Here is a 20584-nt window from a genome sequence, read left to right as displayed (position 1 = left end):
GTGTTACTATTTTTTTAGTGTAACAATAATAACTGTTGCATCTGTGTAGATTACATGAGCAAAGTGTATGCGCGTTGTGCACGCTATACATTATGGTCAAGCATGCGCCCTTAAAATAGCATAATGAACAACGGGCAACGCGCCACTGACTTTAGACTAGGTTTTTTTCTGGTCAGTGGCGCAATTGTTTAATGGAACAGCAAAATAGCACCAGGGATTGTTTGCGCTGGAACACGCCTCCTTTTTTGCGCTGAACCGCCCAGGGAGCGCAAGCTCATTCACTAGTTTAGCGACGGGCTTCTGTGGAGGGAAAAGCGCGCTTTGCGCGGGTGCAAAATAGGAATGACACATGCGTCGGTGTACAAAGTCAATTGCGCTGGGTGCAAGATAGGGCCCATGGTTTGCAAACACTTTAAACAAATAAGGTGCTTTTTACAGCAGTTAACAGTTATTAACAGCTACAATATTTCTTGTAAATATCAACTTAAACATTAATTTAATCAAATTAAATTAAATTGGTGGTATACATATTGATTCTGTAGTAATATTCTCATCAGTGTTCTGTCAGCTTTTACATAGGCCTACTTAAATTTGCATATTTGTGATATTCACCCCAGGGCGTTATTTAATTTTATAAAGGCCATTTTTTTTTAAATCTTATTGAATGTATGCATCATCTTTCATGTTAAATTCTTTCATTTGATTAATAAATTCAGTTATAATAGTAAAAACACTACAGGCTGTTACCAATCTAATTAAATCATTTAAACTGCAAAAAATACAGTTGCAATAATGTTATTATTAGATTGATGTTCTAAATAAAACATGCAATCATACTTTTAAACATAACCGGCAATAGGGGGCAGCAAGTGATCGTCTTCATGAGAGAGTCATTGAGTCGTTCATTCAAATGATTCATTCAAAACGCTGAATAATTTAGTTACAAAACACTGAGTGTTGAGTTTTGCTTTCTTTTGGAACTATTTTCCTCGTGAAATCATGGGTAATATGGAACAAAAAAGTTTGTTTGGGTCTAAAATTTAAGTAACTTAATATTAATTAGGCTACTTGTTTATTGAACTAGGCTACACCATTCATGCTACACAATTCACAAATGCAAAGTCGACTTGTGTTATTAACAATATCATAAATCATAAATATCAACAACTACAAAAAAACTGTTTCTTCTGTGAGTTTATATTGCTGCTCAATTGTTTTGATTTCTCCACGAATTTCTCTCACAAAGAGACAGGCAGCGCGAGCCTCAACGCGACTTGTTAACGTACCAGAGGCAGAGATACACTCATCAATCGCTGTTTACATTGAATATAATAAAAACAACCAAAAAATCTGAATCATTCTTGCGTTTCTGGTTATTTTTATATTTTATTTGTCCCATTTGTCCCAGACAAAGAATGTCAAGCCCTTGGCTTAAGGCTGCAACATACTCTGCAAGAACAGAGAAAAAAGTTCTCGCTCCCAGGGCTGCGAGAACAAAATGACGTCAGTTTGTTCTCGCAGCCCTGGTTTGGGAGTCCTCGCAGCTTGTTCTCGACACATCGCCTGAGCAGAACTGTTTTCTTGTGGGTATCCAAGAACTATTGTGTGATTGGTCAGACATTTAATGTGGACGTGGTTAATGCGGAGAAACATAGATGATCGGCACCTGCTTTTCTCGTGAAGTATGGAATGTACTGGCCAAACCGAACTTTGCTCTTGTTCTTGCCACCTCAAGAAAACGAACAAATTTCTTTGCTCTTCCAGAGTATGTTCCACACTTTAGGCTACAGACAGCACTGTATTCTCCTGTGACCAACAATTTGTCTGTATGTGTATTTAGAGGCAGTGAGCAACGGCCTTTCAATATAATAATAAATAAATACATTAATGCGCGATAAAATAAAGATAAATTAATGCGTTAACGAGATAATAATGCGTTAACTTGCCCAGCCCTAAACAAATGCTATAGTTAAACAATTACAAGAACTATATGTTAGTTTTAAGGCTGAGTACTAGTTAGAAAGAGCTTTAAAATATGGGCCTCTTGAATTATTAACTGAACAATCCCCCCATAACCACACACCCAACAAAGCCTTTGGTGAGTACCGGCACTTTATTTTTTCCACTTCAAGCACTGCACGCCGACATAATGAATTGTTCTGGATCCTGATAAGCTCTTGTGACGTGGAAACACCAAGAACATTTTGATTCTCCATTTCATGACCCCTTCAAAGCAGGAGACACCATAGGTGTGTCCCAAAGAATTGAGGTAATTATTTGTTTTATTTTATAGCCATGGTTTGTCCGCCTGGTCCACCTGGTCCAACTGGAAAACCTGGCCCACCTGGATTACAAGGTAACTGTGTACTTTCAATCACTTCTGATCTGGATGAGGATCTATGCATTGAAAATATAGTCATTCAGTTAACCTCTCACTCCAGTTTTACAATAGTAATATAGGAAGAATCAAATATGTAGGCTATAGCTTAAAAAAGTTTATATTCAGGATTTATTTGTACAATGCTTGACTTAACTCAAATTGGACACTTCAAAAAAGTTAAAAAATTTAGTAAAACATCTTTATGAAGAGTTATTTGAAATATAGCTATTCAATAAAGGTTAGATTTTTTGAGAGATGCTAATGACTTTGCTAATATAACAGGTCCTACTCAAACCTCTATATCAACTAATCAACATGTCCTCCAACCAATACGCCTATATATGTTGTTTGTCCCATTCATGAAATACAACGCATAGGAGTGTTTACTAAAGTTGTGGTCCTATTGACAGCAGGACACTTTCATTTTAAAGCATTTTTCCCTTTTATCTGCGTAAGATTTCAGGTTTTGCATAGCTCAGTTGGTAAAGCATTGCAATATACAACAACATGTGATCATGCAATCGTGAGTTCGATCCCAGGGAACACATGTGCTCATAAAGTGTGTATGCACTATAAATCACTGGGTAGGTTTAGGGATGGAGTGGGTGTAGTTGTAAAAAACAAATGGTGATAAAAAATCCACACATTGCATTAAAATGAATACGCATTTATTTCATGACGTCAGACATAACACGAGTGAGGGCGCATTACTTTTTTAAACGTAAATAAATATCATAATAAGGTGCTTGAAAAAAGGTGCTTTTTTTTTGGAGGACAGTTTGCAACTAATACATGTGAAACTAATGCCTCTTGTGAGCCTCTTCAGGTTTTACCTGCACAGCTTGTAGCGGGCATCCACTACAGTCACCCCCCAAAACCTTACTCCCCTCGGGGCCACGGCACAACTACCACCCACACCTCTCCAAATGGAATTAGAACTGATGTCAATTAGGAGGCTTAAAACCACTGCCTCTTCTGCAGCTCTTTAGGTCTTATCTGCACAGCTTTTATTATCTGGAATCCGTTACTTTCACCCCCCTAAACCTCACTCCCCTCCAGCTCATGGCACCACTGTAACTGATCCTATTCACACCAATTTGAATGGGATTCGAACCAGTGTCAACTAGCATGGGGGGGGGGGGGGGGTTACCTGCATAGCTTCTTATTAGCTGGAATCTAATTAACACTCATCCCTAAAACTCACTCCCCTCCGGGTCACGGCACAACTGTAACTGGTCCTACTTGTACCTCTCTAAATGGGATTTAATACCTCATCAACTAGGATGTGTAAAACCACTGCCTCTTGTGCGTCTCTTGAAGTTTTAGCTGCAAATCTCACTCATCCCCCTAAATGTCACACCCCTCTGGACCAATGTAACAAATCCTACTCGCACTTCATCGGATTCAATGTCCCCTGTTTATAGGGGTGAGAAAGGGTCTGGTTTTGATTGGTCTCATCTTTGGGATTCAGCAGCAGAGCTCAATGACCAGAATAGAGCTGCTCACTTTCTGCATGTTCCTTCACAATCTGTGTGTTTTTAGCTTCCCCTGCTGGTCACAACAGACTTTAACACTGAACTGAACTAAAACTTGAACTTGAACTTGATCCTTTGTTCTGGTATTTTGACCTTCATTGATGTGCGTGTGAATATTATTTTTGTCATTTTGATGTCACAGCTTTGTGCAATCATTATTTATACTCCATATTTATTCTGTATCAGGTCCTCCTGGAATAGAAGGGAGCCCAGGACAGAAAGGAGACACTGGCGCACCAGGTTAGTGTATTTTTGTGCATCTGTTTGAATTTGTATGCATATGTGTATAGTGTGCACGCCCTTGAAAAGCATGTGTAAGTATTGTGCTCTGTGTTATTATTATTTTTTACTCTTTCAGGTGAAAAAGGAGTGCCTGGAGCTCTAGGTGAAAAAGGACAGAGAGGATTCCCAGGTTCGGATGGGCAAATGGGTCCGGCTGGCATCCCGGGTGTACCTGGTAGTTGCCTCCTCACTTTCACACATCTCTCACCCCATATGGAACAGTGTAAAGCAGATCCACATCTCTCCCTGACTTTATTTATTTCTGTCTCCAGGTGTTTCAGGCCCGAAGGGGGATCCAGGAGAAAGGGGAATACAAGGTGCCTGATTATTATGATCAAAGGCCACCTTAATAATACATACCGTAATAAAAACAGAAAATATGTGTTGTGGAAATGCCTTGCACATTTTTCCCATGTGGTAAGAGTTTTACTACTGATCTGATGACTACTGCTCTGTGCACACAAGGTTTACCTGGGAATGATGGTCGTCCAGGTGCCGTTGGAAAGACCGGTTTGCCAGGAATACCAGGGGCCCGTGGAAATTCAGGTACTGCTTGAAAGATGAATCTGAACCAAATGATTTAATAGATTGTCTAGAGTATTATTAGTATAAGAGCCATTATTTGAATAATTCAATTTAATATTAAAGTTAGAAACGCATGAATAAGATTTTAGGTATAGATTTTAGATTTAAAGTGTTTGGATTTATATGAATATTCGTTAAACACCCCTATGTTTATTCTGTAATGGTTTGCTCCGTTTTATTATTGGACTGCTTCGGCGCCTTTTGTTTTGCGCCCCTTAGTAAGAAAGAAAGAAAGTTAAATTCTTTGCCCGAGAACAACACTGATTATTGCTATTACAATTAGTACTACTACTAAAAATAACAAGAAGAAAAATAAATCATTTTGTAAATGATTAAAATTTACAAAAAAAATTAACATTTATGCATTTAGCAGACGCTTTTATCCAAAGCGACTTACAACTCAGGAGTCCAGGGAGCGATCCGTCAAGAAGAGGCAAAGAAAACGCAAAAATACAGTCGAGTTTCCCTTGTTGAAACCTGACTGGTTTATGTCCAGTTGATTAGACTGTGAGAGGAAAGATGAGACCTGTTTGAAAACAACTCTTTTAAGTGTTTTCGCTATGAATGGTAAGAGAGAAACAGGTCTGTAGTTCTCTACAAGTGATGTGTCTAATGTGGGTTTTTTAAAGCAGTGGGGTTACCCGAGCCTGCTTGAATGTGATAGGGAAGATGCCGGTGCAGAGAGATGTGTTGATGATGTGTGTGAATGCTGGTAAGTGTGTAGGGGAGATGGCTTGTAGAAGATGTGAGGGGATGGGATCTAGAGGGCAGGTAGTGGGATGGCTGGAGAGGAGAAGTTTAGATACTTCAGCCTCAGTGAGTGAAGAGAAGGAGGAGAGAAAATGTTTGGCTGTGGATGTGGCTGATTTAAAATTGTGTGTGTGTGGAGGTGGGAACTGACTGCTGATGATTGTGGTTTGATCTGTGAAAAAATGGGCAAGATCGTCTGCAGATAGAGATGTGGTGGGAGGTGGTGGAGGGGGACAGAGGAGAGAGTTGAAAGTTCTGAAAAGTGTATCTGAGGTGCTGTTCATTTTGTTGTGGAAATATGAGGATTTAGCTGTATGGACATCATGTGAAAAGGAAATGAGTAGAGATTGATACTTACTCAGGTCAGATGGGTCGTTTGATTTGCGGCATTTTCTCTCTGCTGCCCTAAGTTTGGTCCGGTGTTCACGAAGAACATCAGATAACCAAGGGTTAAAGGGAGTAGAGCGTGCTGGCCTAGAAGATAGAGGGCAGATACTATCTAGACAAGAAGTTAAAGTAGAACATAAAGTGTCTGTTGCAGTGTTGACATCCATAGAGGAGAATTGTGTGGGTGACGGAAGAGAGGATGACACAACGGAGGAGCGGTGAGAGGGAGAAAGAGAACGCAGGTTTCGTCTGAAACTAACTGCTAGAGGAAGTGGAAGTGTACGAGTAGTAAGATGTAGATTAAATGTGATGAAAAATCATCAGAGAAGTGTAAGGGTTTGACCAAAGTGTTTTCTGTAGTGCAGTTGCATATGTAGATGAGGTCAAGATTTGTGTGTGTGTGAGATAGTAAGGAGTTTGAGATCGAATGAGGATAGAAGGGAGTGAAAATCTGTAGCATACGGTTTGTCCTGGTGGATGTTGAAATCACCAAGGATTACAAGTGGTCTGCCATCCTCAGGGAATGAGGATAAGAGCACATTTAGTTCCTCAACAAAGGTGCCCAATTGACCTGGAAGGCGGTAAATGACTACAAGATGGATTTTAGCAGGAGCCATAACTGTAATAGCATGGTATTCAAATGAGTTGTTATTGCATAGAGAGGTGTGGGTTGAGTATTTCTAATTGTTTGTGATGAGAAAACCTGTGCCACCAATGTGGCGAGGGGTGTGTGAGAAAGAGAAGTTATTAGAGAGAGCAGCAGGGGTTGCTGAGTCTTCTGGACGGATCCAGGTCTCAGTCAAGGCCAAGATATTTAGATTGGATTGAGTGGCAAAGGCTGGAATGAAGTCAGCATTGTTTACAGCTGACTGACAATTCCATAGACCCAGAGAAAAGGAGCCATAGACCCTTCTAGTTGTTAATACAAAAAGCAAAAAAGCAAATACAGAGTATTTCAGAAACACTTACTTGCGATTCGAGCTCCTTCACTGACCGATGCGCTTCACCTAATGACCGACTAACCGGCTCGTCTTTAAATATACAGTCCGCCCTTATAATTATCCCAAAGATTAATCAGCGCAACAGGCAATCAATACAATGTTGTTTTTTTACATTGCAGTTTAGTTGTGCAAAAGTAAAACCACTTTAATCTGTTTAGTCTGACCAGTAGTAATAGTGATGCTTCCCTTATTAAACACCATTCAACTTCAATCTCAGCCATTGCCATATTTGACTGTTCAACATTTGGCACTGTTCGACACCTTGTACTTGAAATCTTTCTTCATCAGGGCCTAAAGGAGACCCAGGTCCCAGTGGTGAGCGAGGAGAGCAGGGGCCTTCAGGTGTAAGCGGTAAGAAAGCTTGTGTACAGAAACAATACAACACTATAGCTCAGATCATTATCCATTATTCCATTCAGAAGGGGCTGAACTCATTTGCCAAATTGTCAATCTCTCCGTTAAAATTATGAACATATGGTTCGCTCAAGTCATGTCGGAAAGATTGTTTTTATGAGTTAAACACACATTAATGCCACCACAATGTCGTAAATATGAGTGGGAAGCTCGGGATGGTCTTTGAGCCCAGAGTTCTTTGATTTCTAGAAGGAGAGTTAAAAAACCTTGCTGTATTTTGTGTAGTTAATTAATGAAAGGTATATCGCCATCTTGCGCTGACCAAAGTGACCTGACGCCATAAACACGGCTTCCTAACTTATAAATACAAACTTCCCAGGAGGACATTAATGCAGCAATAGCCAGATTTATGACAACTGGCATAAAATCTGGTGTGCACTGGTTTATCTGAAATGATTATTGTGTAACAACAATGAGTTTAGGGGAATAATTAATTCAAATGGAGGGCATATTCATTAGTCTAGCAAATTATATGATTTGCTTGTAGTACATAACAATATTAACTTATAACGGGACTTTTAATCATTTAAAAGTAACCTTTATCCAAATCGATTTCAGTCATCCAAATTTTCCTCTCGTCTTGAGAGTGGAAAACGCCTAGGTTACGACTGTAACCTCGGTTACCTGAGGAGGGAACGAGCATTGCATCTAATGATGCAATGGGGAACGCTTGCGTGATGATGTCATGAAGCACATGTGAAATCCGTCCAATAAGGTACGGAGACGCCAGAGGCGGGGAGACGTCACGGACCAGGAAGCTAGAAAGCATACCCCAAAAAAAAGCGATAGCTTCGAAAGTCTGAAGTAACCTTAAGGGGAGACGGGGATAAGCCTACAGTGAACCGATCCTGCAGAAAGTCCAGCACTGTACCGGCTGGGCAGTTTACCGGACCCTGCTGGCAACTATGACACCATGATGTGAAAACATTCCACTTCAGGTTGTAAAGTTTACTAGTGGACTGCAGAATGGTCTGTACAACATCAGTTGAGAGATCTGAACTCACGAGCTGGGCCCCCTCAGAGGCCAAGCCCACAGGTTCCACAACTCGGGCGGGGGTGTAAAATGGCACCCCCCGCTTGAGACAGAAGGTACCTCCTGACAGGTAACTGTAGTGGCGAACCCACGAGGAGGGACACTAAGTCTGGGAACCATACTCTGCCCGGCCAGCGTGGGGCTATTAGAACGAGTTGCACTTGGTTCCTCTGAACTATATCCAAAACTCCTGGGAGCAGAGCCACAGGAGGAAACACGTACAGATATAGCCTCGGCCATATCTGTACCATAGATGGAGAGGGAGAACCAGAGTGGACAGTGCGTTGTCTCTTGAGACTCAAACAGATCCACTTGTGCCCATCCGAACACTCTCCAAATCTGTTCCTCCACCTCGGCCTGGCCTCAACCCCTGTCTTGACAGCATGTCTGATCCCGTATTCTGGGTCCCAGGGATAAAGGCTGCTCTGAGAGAGAGAAACTTCCCCTGGGACCATAAGAGGATCTGGTGTGACAGCTTGCACAACCGTCGAGAGCGCAGACCCCCTTAGTGATTTATATAAGCAACCGCCGATGTGTTTTCTGACCGGACTAACACATGATGTCATTTGAGGTCTGTGAGGAAGTACTTGAGGGCCAGAAATACTGCCATCATCTCCAGGCGATTGATGTGCCATATGAGATGATGGTCCCTCCACAGACCTTGAGCCGAGCGACCGTCTAGGACTGCTCCCCAGCCCGTGAAGGAAGTGTCTGTTGTTAACATCTTGCAATGACCAAACATCCCCAATACGGGACCCTGGGACAGGAACCAAGGTTTCTTCCACACATTCTTCCTGTGGCGAACGGAAGAACTCTGTATTGGTATGCTTTTCCCCCGAAAGCAAACCTCAGAAACTTCCTGTGATATGGAAGGATGGAAATATGGAAGTATGCGTCTTTGAGGTCTATTGTGACAAACCAGTCTTCAGATCTGATTTGTGGCACGATTTGTCTCAACGTTAACGTTTTGAACTTCAACTGCATGACCACCTCGTTCAGCAACCAAAGATCTAAAATGGGATGCAATCCCCCATCCTTCTTTGGAACTATGAAATAACGGCTGTAAAACCCGTTCTCCCTCTCTGTGTGAGGTACATGTACTATGGCCCCTTTCTCTAACAGAATTTTCACTTCCTGTTCCATTACCATAGCCCATACACCTGGGCGGGGAAGACCCGAATTGAATTTGATACCCTTTTTGTATTATATGCAGGACCCATCTAGAAACATTTGGCAGTAGTTTCCACGCTGCCATAAATGTCTCTAACGGTACCATCCTCTCGAGGATGGCTTCTGGTTTCTGTTGCGCTGTCAGTCCAGCGACCTGTAACAGCGAACCGGCAGGGAACAGCTGAACTGACTGCTGTAGGACCCTTCTTGGAGGTAGCGGGCATCCCAGGACCATTACATTTCTGGGTGGATCCTGAGATTTCTGCTTGCTGGGGACCACTGCGCCCTGTAACACCAGAGGTGGCAGGGTTGGCAGAACGGCCCCTTGAGGGCACAGAGGAGAGGCAGGTACCAACAAATGTGGTGTGTACTGCTTTTCTTCAGGGGGGAACGCCCTCAAAGGTTTGACCCCTCGGGCGTCAGGACCTTTTCCCCGCAGCCTTCTTGGAGATAATAACGGTCCTCAGATCCGTTTTACCCCTCGAATGCTGCGGCAGATTGTGCTTCCCCTGTCCCCAGCCCTTTTGTTGGGGAGAACGGGAAGCCACACTCTGTTTTTGAGTGGCACGGTGTGATGAACTGGCTTTGTTTTTAGAAGTTTGGGGCTGCTCACTCGCAGCAGCCTCGGGGAAATGTGAGCGGTGAGGGAGGAGCGTCTGGAATGCCACCACCTGCTTAGATGCCTCCTGGTACCTATTGATGACCGAATTAACGCCGTCGCCGAAAAGGCCAGAGGGAGAGAGGGGGGCATCCATAAGAAAAACTGTATCTTTTTCCTTAATCAAACTCAAATTCAGCCAGAGATGCCTCTCAGTGGCTACCAAGGCTGCCATAGAGCGGCCGATGGATTTAGCCGTCTCCTTAGCAGCCCTGAGAGACAAATCTGTGGCCTTACGCAGTTCACAAACCACTATGGGCCCAATAGCCCCGCCCTCATCAAAATCTCCTAACAGCTCGGCCTGATAGGCTTGTAACTGCGACATGGTGTGGAGACATGCCGCAGCCTGACCAGCCGCTGAATAAGCCTTACTCACCAAAGCTGAAGTGGTTCTAACAGGTTTAGTGGGTAATGCAGTGGCTTTTAGGGAAGATGCAGACTCAGGGGAAGGATAACTGGCTAGTGTATCTTCAATCTTAGGCATTTCCCCATAACCATGGTCTTTATAATTCATTATAGAGGAATACTGGGATGTTTGTGCATTTTAAAACTCTTTATGAAACAGTTTTTTCCCACAATCTCGTGACCTCGGTGTGGAGATAGGGGCTTACCATTTTTCCCCAGTGCTGAGGTTGTGATCGGGATGGCAGAAAACCTTCATCTATTTTACTCTTAGATTGAATGTCCTGCTGATCTGCTGGCCACTCAATATTTAAACGTTCAACAGCCTGTGTCACAACCTCAACCAGTTCATCATATGCATGAGAAAGAGGTGGCGAATCCTCACTTTCTCTGACACTAACACTCTCTAACTCCTCAGAACTAGGGAGCCGCATCAGAGGTGCCTCAATCGGGACAGAAGTAACCACATTGCATGCTTTATAGCCCCGAGAGAAGGCACTAGATCTATTAAGTGATGGCAGAGATCGGGCAGCACCCGTCTCTAACCCCACTGATAGATCCATTTGTGAACCCCAAGACTGCAATTGCCGCTGTGCCTCGACAGCAGCGGGACCAGAGCCCTGAGGAACACAAGCCTGAGCGTCCTCGCAAAAAGACGCCAGGCGGGATCGGAGTGTCCGCATGGGAAGCACTTCGCAGTGCCCACAGCCAGAGCCCTTGAGCGCTGACTGTGCATGCTCCTTTCCCAAACATGCCACACAAAGAACATGTGTGTCCCCTCCTGTAATGAAACGAGGGCAGGAGTGCACACATCTCTTAAACTGCTGCATATTCACCTTAGTGTTTGTTTTTAGATTTATTTTACTGAACTAGGAAAAAACACTGAAAACCGCTTTGAACAGACCACACATAGAGCGCTACTGAAGACGCAGAAGCTAGCGCGGCTTTGTTTTGGCAGGCTTTATAGCTTTATGGCTTTACATCACCACGCAAGCGTTCCCCATAGTGTCATTCGATGCAATGGGAGTTCCCTTTGAAAAGGAATTAGATTTCTTCATCGAATATCAATCTTACAAATTTAAAGAAACATTAATCTGTTTGATCAGGACAAATAATATTTCATAGGGTTGTACAATTTGTATTACTGAGATACTGACAAGAAAATCAGGCTTGATTTGTAGCTAAGATCTTACATCATCACTGACTTTAAATCTATGAGCAAAATAATACGGATTCACTTCAATGAAATGATTGGGTTTTAATAAACAACTAAAGTATACAAAACTACGATTTCACACAAGATAAATATGCATATACAAGTAGTAAAACAAACAACATACAGGGAAATATCACACTTATCAAATAATATAAAAGGAGAAAAAATGAGAGAGAGAGAGAGAGAGAGAGAGAGAGAGAGAGAGAGAGAGAGAGAGAGAGAGAGAGAGAGAGAGACAGTGAGAGCGATGGAGAGGGAGAGAGAGGCAGCCTTTGATGCACAGTCCTTTGCAAGAGACATCAAGTAATCTAATTAATACTCCCTTTAACAGGAATGATCAGGACAGCCTTTTAAAAGCAGTTTGATTGCGAAATAAAATACTTGCTTTGAGTTGGCTTTAGGTGTGTGTGTCTGTCAGGGTTTCTCTGAGTCTTTTCAGGGCAGTGAAGCTCGGATTGGTCTATTGGAGGAGTTTTTCGGGTGCAAGGCTGGTTCTCTTCTCTTCTCTCTGACTGGGTGCCTGGGGGGCCCTCTCGCAGAATGCTAGTCTCTCTTGGGGGAATGCTCTTGTGGCGGAAGGCGCACGCAAAGAGTCATTGTTTAGGCTCTACTTTTATAGATTGGGATTGGCTGACGCCCTATCTTTGAGATGATCCAATCAGTAAAGGGGGTCCAAAGGCTTCCTTTGTCTATTGAACTCCCCCCTTCCTCGTGACTTAATCAGAATGGATGATGTATTTAAGCACATGCGTTTATTTACACAAAGCTGGTACTTCTGTTCTAGGCATCTCGTGGTAATTTTCACACGAGATTCGGTACCGTCGGGTTTCTGTGATTGTAAAGATACCATAGCATGGAGGGGGCAGAGGAGTGAGATTTTATCTGCATAGCTCTTATTAGCTGAAAACTAATTAACACTCATCCCCTAAAACGCACTCCCCTCCGGGTCACGGCACCACTGTAACTGGTCCTACTTGTACCTCTCTGAATGGGATTTGATACCTCATCAACTAGGATGTGTAAAACCAATGCCTCTTATGTGTCTCTTGAGGTTTTACCTGCACATCTCTTACTCTCACTCACCCCCCTAAATATCATGCCCCTCTGGGTCACTGGACCAGTGTAACTGATCCTACTCGCACTTCACCGGATTCAAACAAGTGTCAATCAGCATGGGAGGGCAGAGGAGTGAGGTTTTACCTGCACAGCTCTTACTAGCCGGAATCCAGAGGGATACAAATATCTATGAGGCACCCATATCTCTGAGATTATGTCCCCTGTTTATAGGGGTGAAAAAGGGGCTGGTTTTGAGCTCAATGACCAGAATTGAGCCGATCACTTTCTGCTTGTTCCTTCACAATCTGTGTGTTTTTAGCTTCCCCTGCTGGTCACAACAGACTTTACACTGAACTGAACTAAAACAGTCATTTGATCCTTTGTTCTAGTATTTTGACCTTCACAGATGTGCGTGTGAATATTTTTTTTGTCATTTTAATGTCACAGCTTTGTGCAGTCATTATTTATACTCCATATTTATTCTGTATCAGGTCCTCCTGGAATAGAAGGGAGCCCAGGACAGAAAGGAGACACTGGCCCACCAGGTTAGTGTATTTTTGTGCATCTGTTTGAATTTGTATGCATATGTGTATAGTGTGCACGCCCTTGAAAAGCATGTGTAAGTATTGTGCTCTGTGTTCATTTTTTTTTTTACTCTTTCAGGTGAAGAAGGGAGGCCTGGAGCTCTAGGTGAAAAAGGACAGAGAGGATTCCCAGGTTCGGTTGGGCAAATGGGTCCGGCTGGCATCCCGGGTGTACCTGGTAATCGCCTCCTCGCTTTCACACATCTCTCACCCCATATGGAACAGTGTAAAGCAGATCCACATCTCTCCCTGACTTTATTTATTTCTGTCTCCAGGTGTTTCAGGCCCGAAGGGGGATCCAGGAGAAAGGGGACTACAAGGTGCCTGATTATTATGATCAAAGGCCACCTTAATAATTCACACCGTAATAAAACAGAAAATATGTGTTGTGGAAATGCCTTGCACATTTTTCCCATGTGGTAAGAGTTTTACTACTGCTCTAATGACTACTGCTCTGTGCACACAAGGTTTACCTGGGAATGATGGTCGTCCAGGTGCCGATGGAAAGACGGGTTTGCCAGGAATACCAGGGGCCCGTGGAAATCCAGGTACTGCTTGAAAGATTAATCTGAACCAAATGATATAATAGATTGTCTAGAGTATCATTAGTACTACTACTAAAAATAACAAGAAGAAAAATAAATCAATACAATGTGTTTTTTCTTTTTCTTTTTTTTACATTGCAGTGCAGTTGTGCAAAAGTAAAACCACTTTAATCTGTTTAGTCTGACCAGTAGTAATAGTGATGCTTCCCTTATTAAACACCATTCAACTTCAATCTCAGCCATTGCCATATTTGACTGTTCAACATTTGGCACTGTTCGACACCTTGTACTTGACATCTTTCTTCATCAGGGCCTAAAGGAGACCCAGGTCCCAGGGGTGAGCGAGGAGAGCAGGGGCCTTCAGGTGTAAGCGGTAAGAAAGCTTGTGTACTGAAACAATACAACACTATAGCTCAGATCATTACCCAGACTGACTTCATGCCATTTAGAATGGGCTGAACTCATTTGACAAAATTAATCTCTCTTTTTGTTTGATTGTCTTTGAGCCCGGAGTTCTTAGATTTCTAGAAGGAGAGTTTAAAAACATTGCTGTATTTTGTGTAGTTAATTAATGAAAGGTATATCGCCATCTTGCTCTGACCAAAGTGACCTGTTCCGTTCCGTTCGCCACAGTGAACTTATAAATACGAACTTCCCAGGAGGACATTAATGCAGCAATAGCCAGATTTATGACAACTGGCATAAAATCTGGTGTGCACTGGTTTATCTGAAATGATTATTGTGTAACAACAATGAGTTTAGGGGAATAATTAATTCAAATGGAAGGTATATTCATGAGTCTATGAATATGATTTGCTTGTTGTACATAACAATATTAACTTATAAGGGGACTTTTAATCATGTAAAAGTAACCTTTATCCAAATCGATTTCAGTCATCCAAATTTTCCTCTCGTCTTGCGAGTGGAAAATTACATTTCTTCATCGAATATCAATCTTACAAACTTAAAGAAACATTAATCTGTTTGATCAGGACAAATAATATTTCATAGGTTTGTACAATTTGTATTACTGAAATAGTAACAAGAAAATCAAGCTTGATTTGTAGCTAAGATCTTACATCACCATTGACTCCAAATCTATGAGCAAAATAATATGGATTCACTTTAATGAAATGATTGGGTTTTAATAAACAACTAGAGTATACAAAACTACGATTTCACACAAGGCAGATATCCATAGACAAGTAGTAAAACAAACAACATACAGGGAAAAATCACACTAAACGAATAATATGAAAGAAGAAAGAATGAGAGAGAGAGAGAGAGAGAGAGAGAGAGAGAGAGAGAGAGAGAGAGAGAGAGAGAGAGAGAGAGAGAGAGAGAGAGAGAGAGAGGCAGCCTTTGCAAGAGACGTCAAGTAATCGAATTAATACTTCCGTAAACAGGAATGATCGGGACAACCTTTTGAACGCAGTTTGATTGCGAAATAAAATACTTGCTTTGAGTTGGCTTTAGGTGTGTGGGTCTGTCGGAGTTTCTCTGAGTCTTTTCAGGGCAGTGAAGCTCGGATTGGTCTCTCGGAGGAGTTTTTTGGGCGCAAGGCTGGTTCTCTTCTCTTGTCTCTGGCTGGGTGCCAGGGGGCCCTCTCGCAGAATGCTAGTCTCTCTTGGTGGAATGCTCTTGTGGCGGAAGGCACGCGCAAAGCATCTGTGTTTAGGCTCTACTTTTATAGATTGGGATTGGCTGACGCCCTATCTTTGAGATGATCCAATCAGTAAAGGGGGTCCAAAGGCTTCCTTTGTCTATTGAACTCCCTCCTTCCTCGTGATTTAATCAGAATGGATGATGTATTTAAGCACATGCGTTTATTCACACAAAGCTGGTACTTCTGTTCTAGACATCTTGTGGTAATTTGCACACGAGATTCGGTACCGTCGGGTTTCTGTGATTGTAAAGATACCATGCACGATACTCTTGAGAGTTGAGAGTACAGAGATACAGGATTTCCCCAGATACTAGCAAACAGGGTTTGATTTACATACAGTAACATCCTAGCTAATTTTAATACATCATATACATATATACAATGCCTCTCTTTGGGGATGACAATATGGCTCTTCAACTTGATAATGTTATATGGTTGCAACATATAAGGGACCTTTGTATGATCTTGTAAGGGTGGATCGCCTACAGTGGTTCTGACTGCAGGGTTGCTGAACGACTAAAGAAACGTTATCAGCGTGATGGTAGAAAACTGTACATTTCTTGTCTATAACCACCCACTGCAACTTATACCAACGACGGAAATAAGCGCAGTTACAATAGCAAAATATGTGGGAGAGCGTTGCTTTAATGTGACTATATTGTATTGCAATAGGGAGCACTTCCAAGTCAATACCAAACCAAAACTAGTTAGCAAATCATTTATAATTGAAAGAATTTAATGACAAAATCCGGTTATGGTTACACTTAAAATAGTTACAAAATAGGTGAATGAGATGATAAAACTTATACCATTAATCGTACCCAGATATAGAATGTTACCTGAGAGATAGAGAGAGATAAAGAGAGATAGAAAGAGAGAAAGAGAGAGCAAAGAGAAGAGCCAAAGAAGGCCCTAGAAGAGACAGCCAGAGCAAAAGACAGCGTCAGAGGAAAGAGACCCCCAGAGAAAAAAGAGACCTCGAGCAACAGTTGCAATCTTCTTTTATACATCCCTTGACCATGTGACTGAAACCCTGAGACATTTAAACTGACCAGTCAGACCAGACTTCCCCCACTGTACTACAGGTGTGGCACCATTTGGCCTACAGGCCCTCAACATCTCTTTGTCTTTAGGAATCCCAAACAGCCCCACTGATAAGAGAGAGGGGGGTGAAACACAGTAAAACAAATGTCTTTGTTCAAAGAAAAATATAAAATATCTTTGATTATTTTGGATTCTTTCAATCTGACTAGATAATCACAAGATGCGTGATGTGTTTTAAATTTTGGTCATCCGGCCAGATGGTTAAAATTGCTTATTCAGCCATTGTTGCTACAATTGAGTATTCATGGCCAGGTAACAAAACTTTCAGAGATTTGATACCACTAATTGTAACACTTTATTTTATAGTGTCCTTGTTACATATGTTACATGTTGTTACTATAGTAATAACTATAAATTATGCATAATTACAGGCAACTAACCCCAAACAAAACCAAAATCCTATCTCTATAGTAAGTACATGTAGGGTTAGGGTTAGTTAATATTACTAAGTACATAAATGTGGAATTACAGTGTAACAAAGACACCTTAAAATAAAGTGTAATCCCACTAATTTGCCAAATTCAGCAAATACAGAGATTATAGTTCTTCTTTGCAAGTACTCATTCTATTTTCCTGGTACCCTGTAAACGTTGAATTGTGCACCTATGAAGTTTCTTAATTTCCATTAATTTGTGCCCTAACCTGTGGTTGGTTGGTCTTTTAGGCCGTCCTGGTCCACAGGGACCTTCTGGCCTGCAAGGACGATCTGGAGATAAGGGGTCACCTGGACCAAAGGGAAGAAATGGCCTTGGTATTCCAGGTATTGTATGAGTGCTAGGAACATGCACATAAAAGTAATATATGTTGTTGTCAATAATTTGGGGCAAATAATTGTTTTCAGGGCCCCCAGGTCCACAGGGTCAAAAGGGAGATAGAGGCTTGCCAGGTAAATAAAGACAAACAAGAAAACAGATGATAAACATTGGGTTTATATCATGCAGCCATCATCTGAGTTTGATGTTTTATTTAGGTATCCCAGGTTCTCGGGGTCTGAATGGAGAAAAGGGCAGTAAAGGTGATTCAGGTGAGTTTATTAATGACAAGAAGGCAACATTCATCGTTGTCCGTTTCTTGACTTTCTTTCTTTCCTCTTACTCTTCTTTCTCTGTCTCCTAGGGCAAAGTGGAGTTCAAGGTATGTTTTGGCTTATTTTAGGCGTATCCCGATATCTGTGAGTGCACAAAATCTATGGTATTATTTTGAGAGTGAATTGATTGTATGTACATGTATGATGGTCTGAAACAGGTCAGAAGGGTGTGAAAGGTGATGTAGGACCCAAGGGTGCGAGCGGTTATGTGTCTGGTAATTTCCATAACTTCTGATCCATCTGTACTACTGTGTGTCACTAGCTATGTTTCTATCCAAAGTTGTGAATTTAACTTGCAAAATTGGAATATGGCATAAAAAATTTGCGAATAAAACACTGTTTCTATTCAATGTGTTCAAGAGAACAAAACAGTCACTTCCTGGGAAATTGGAACAAAATATCTGTAATAAAAATGGAATTTGCTACAATCGGGCTTGTTTTCCCTCCATTGTAAATGAGTAGTGTCTCAGAATGGCAGATAAAATGCAATAAACGCTGTCATGTTCTATTGCATTTGGATGCTGGTGTTTGGGAACCCAATCGTGTGAGATGCTTCTGGAGGGAATTAAATCAAATAATTCTGATGACAGACTTTGACCCAGAACCACCAATCAAACATTTGAGATGCTGCAATGCCATTGGTCCGCTGGTTCTCTTTTTTTAATGCAATAACCCAAAATCCAAATAAAAATAGGTGGATGAAAACATAGCTACCATTAACATCTATTCAAATCTCAGAGATTCTTGTATTGTTAGGTTTTTATAGGTTCTACTCTACAAAATAACAGTCACTTTAGCATGACACACTATATTGCCAAAAGTATTGGGATGCTCCTCCAAATCATTAAATTTAGGTGTTCAATCACTTCTATGGCCAAAGGTGTATAAAATCAAGCACTAGGCAAGCAGACACTTCTACACACATTTCTGAAAGAATGGGTTGCTCTCAGGAGCTCAGTGAACTCAAGCGTGGTACTGCGATAGGTTGCCACCTGTGCAATAAGTCCATTCCTGAAATTTCCTCACTACCAAATATTCCACGCTCTTAACTGTTAGTGGGATTATAACAAAGTGGAAGTAATTGGGAACAACAGCAACTCAGCCACGAAGTGTGTAAAATCACAGAGTGGGGTCAGCGTATGCTGAGGGTCACAGTGCACTGAAGCCGCCAACTTTCTGCAGAGTCAAGAGCTCCAGACCTCCAAAATTCTGTGGCCTTCAGATGAGAACACCTTTGGGAAGAATTAGAGCGGAGACTGAGAGCCAGGCCTTCTCGTCCAAAATCAGTGCCTGACCATACAAATGCGCTTCTAGAAGAATGGTCAAAAATTCCCATAAACACACTCCTAAATTTTGAGGAAAGCCTTCCCAGAAGAGCTGAAGCTGTTATAGCTGCAAAGGGTGGGCCAACTCCATATTAAACTCTATGGATTAAAAATTGGATGGCATTAAAGTTCATGTGCATGTAAAGGCAGGCGTCCCAAAACTTTTGGCAATATAGTGTATAAACATGTAGCTAATAAAACTAGCTAAGCACTGTATATATATATATATATATATATATATATATATATATACACTATACTGCAGCTGGAGACAGTCCAACAGAGTGTCTCATGTATGTGTATTTGTCTTTAGGTGTTCGTTTAGTGGGAAACGCCACCCGTGGAAGAGTCGAAGTGTTGCATAATAATGTCTGGGGAACGGTGTGTAATGACAATTTTGGCATTGTGGATGGTTTGGTGGTGTGCCAGATGTTGGGCTTCCAGAGGGCCACCCAGGTTTACACCGACGGTGCAGGTGATGTATCTGTCCAAGTTTAAGGACTTTTAGTTAATAGTTCATGGTATACATGCAATGGTTTCCAAAACCCACTCAGGACAATCTGCTGTGTATCTGCTGCAGGAACTGGAAACATCTGGCTGGACGACTTGGCATGTACCGGAAATGAGAGGAGCATTTTTCACTGTCCACATGGAGGATTAGGAGTTCATAACTGTGGACACCACGAAGATGTGGGAGTTAGCTGTTCTTGAATAAAACGAAGAAAACTTCTCACACCAAGATCTCATTTTTGTGAACTCATCATATCTGTGTTTTGGTGATTTTTAGTGGATGCATAAAGTCCAGTATAAACGTTAATTTTCTCCTCACACAGATCAGATTAACTATATTCAACTAATGTTTGAAAGTGTTGCATCATGTGAAACTAAATGGCATACTTTAAAATTGTGCTTGGTGTCATCAAGGCATCAACATTTCATGCATTTTTTTTAAAGGGGAGTTGTGTGCGTGCAAAGATTGGTCTATGTACAATATGAATGTATAAACAAACTCCTTCATGTGTACTGTGCTCTGTCAGAAAAGGTCTCGGACCCAAATGCAAGTTCACAAAGTTTATTTAGAAGAGATAGTGATAGGGTTAGATAAAATACTAAAGTCACAGTCCACAGAAGAGAGACCACACGTGGCGTCCAACGCTGTAATCCACTCTTGTCGGTGACCGGAGAGAAATCCTCACATGACAGATGACTGACGATACCATCCATGCACAAAAAAAAAGGCAGGACAAAGCCCGGCAGGAAGAGAAGCTCACCGAAACCTGGAAAAGACTGGATCTCGTCTAAAAACAAAGCGCACCAGTCACCTCGGGAAAACAGGACAGAGTTCACTCGAGGGCAAGTTCACGTACATCCACAGGTGTGCGAATACTGGCATTGACAAGCATC

The 20584-nt window shown here is 41.8% G+C and overlaps 1 protein-coding gene across 3 annotated transcripts in view; it reads left to right on the top strand.

Moving 5' to 3' along the window:
• LOC137074983 (macrophage receptor MARCO-like) overlaps positions 1 to 20183 on the top strand; it is a 32875-nt gene extending 12692 nt beyond the window's left edge. The window contains exons 5-22 of one of the 3 annotated variants that reach the window (XM_067443100.1): positions 2294 to 2356; positions 4102 to 4155; positions 4274 to 4372; positions 4470 to 4514; positions 4663 to 4743; positions 7209 to 7271; positions 13361 to 13414; positions 13533 to 13631; positions 13729 to 13773; positions 13921 to 14001; positions 14309 to 14371; positions 17433 to 17528; positions 17610 to 17654; positions 17739 to 17792; positions 17885 to 17902; positions 18014 to 18049; positions 19494 to 19655; positions 19761 to 20183. In XM_067443100.1, the coding sequence (XP_067299201.1) occupies positions 2294 to 2356; positions 4102 to 4155; positions 4274 to 4372; positions 4470 to 4514; positions 4663 to 4743; positions 7209 to 7271; positions 13361 to 13414; positions 13533 to 13631; positions 13729 to 13773; positions 13921 to 14001; positions 14309 to 14371; positions 17433 to 17528; positions 17610 to 17654; positions 17739 to 17792; positions 17885 to 17902; positions 18014 to 18049; positions 19494 to 19655; positions 19761 to 19891 (1289 nt within the window). In that variant the 3' untranslated portion in view covers positions 19892 to 20183. Of the gene's footprint in view, positions 1 to 2293; positions 2357 to 4101; positions 4156 to 4273; positions 4373 to 4469; positions 4515 to 4662; positions 4744 to 7208; positions 7272 to 13360; positions 13415 to 13532; positions 13632 to 13728; positions 13774 to 13920; positions 14002 to 14308; positions 14372 to 17432; positions 17529 to 17609; positions 17655 to 17738; positions 17793 to 17884; positions 17903 to 18013; positions 18071 to 19493; positions 19656 to 19760 lie in introns of all 3 variants that reach the window. The other 2 variants (XM_067443098.1, XM_067443101.1) reach the window with 2 other exon arrangements.
• Positions 20184 to 20584: the final 401 nt, after the last annotated feature.

Source organism: Pseudorasbora parva, chromosome 5 (assembly GCF_024679245.1).
Source record: "Pseudorasbora parva isolate DD20220531a chromosome 5, ASM2467924v1, whole genome shotgun sequence".
NCBI lineage: Eukaryota > Metazoa > Chordata > Actinopteri > Cypriniformes > Gobionidae > Pseudorasbora > Pseudorasbora parva.
The sequence above is the reverse complement of the archived record's forward strand: the minus strand, read 5'-3'. Positions and strand labels throughout refer to the sequence as shown.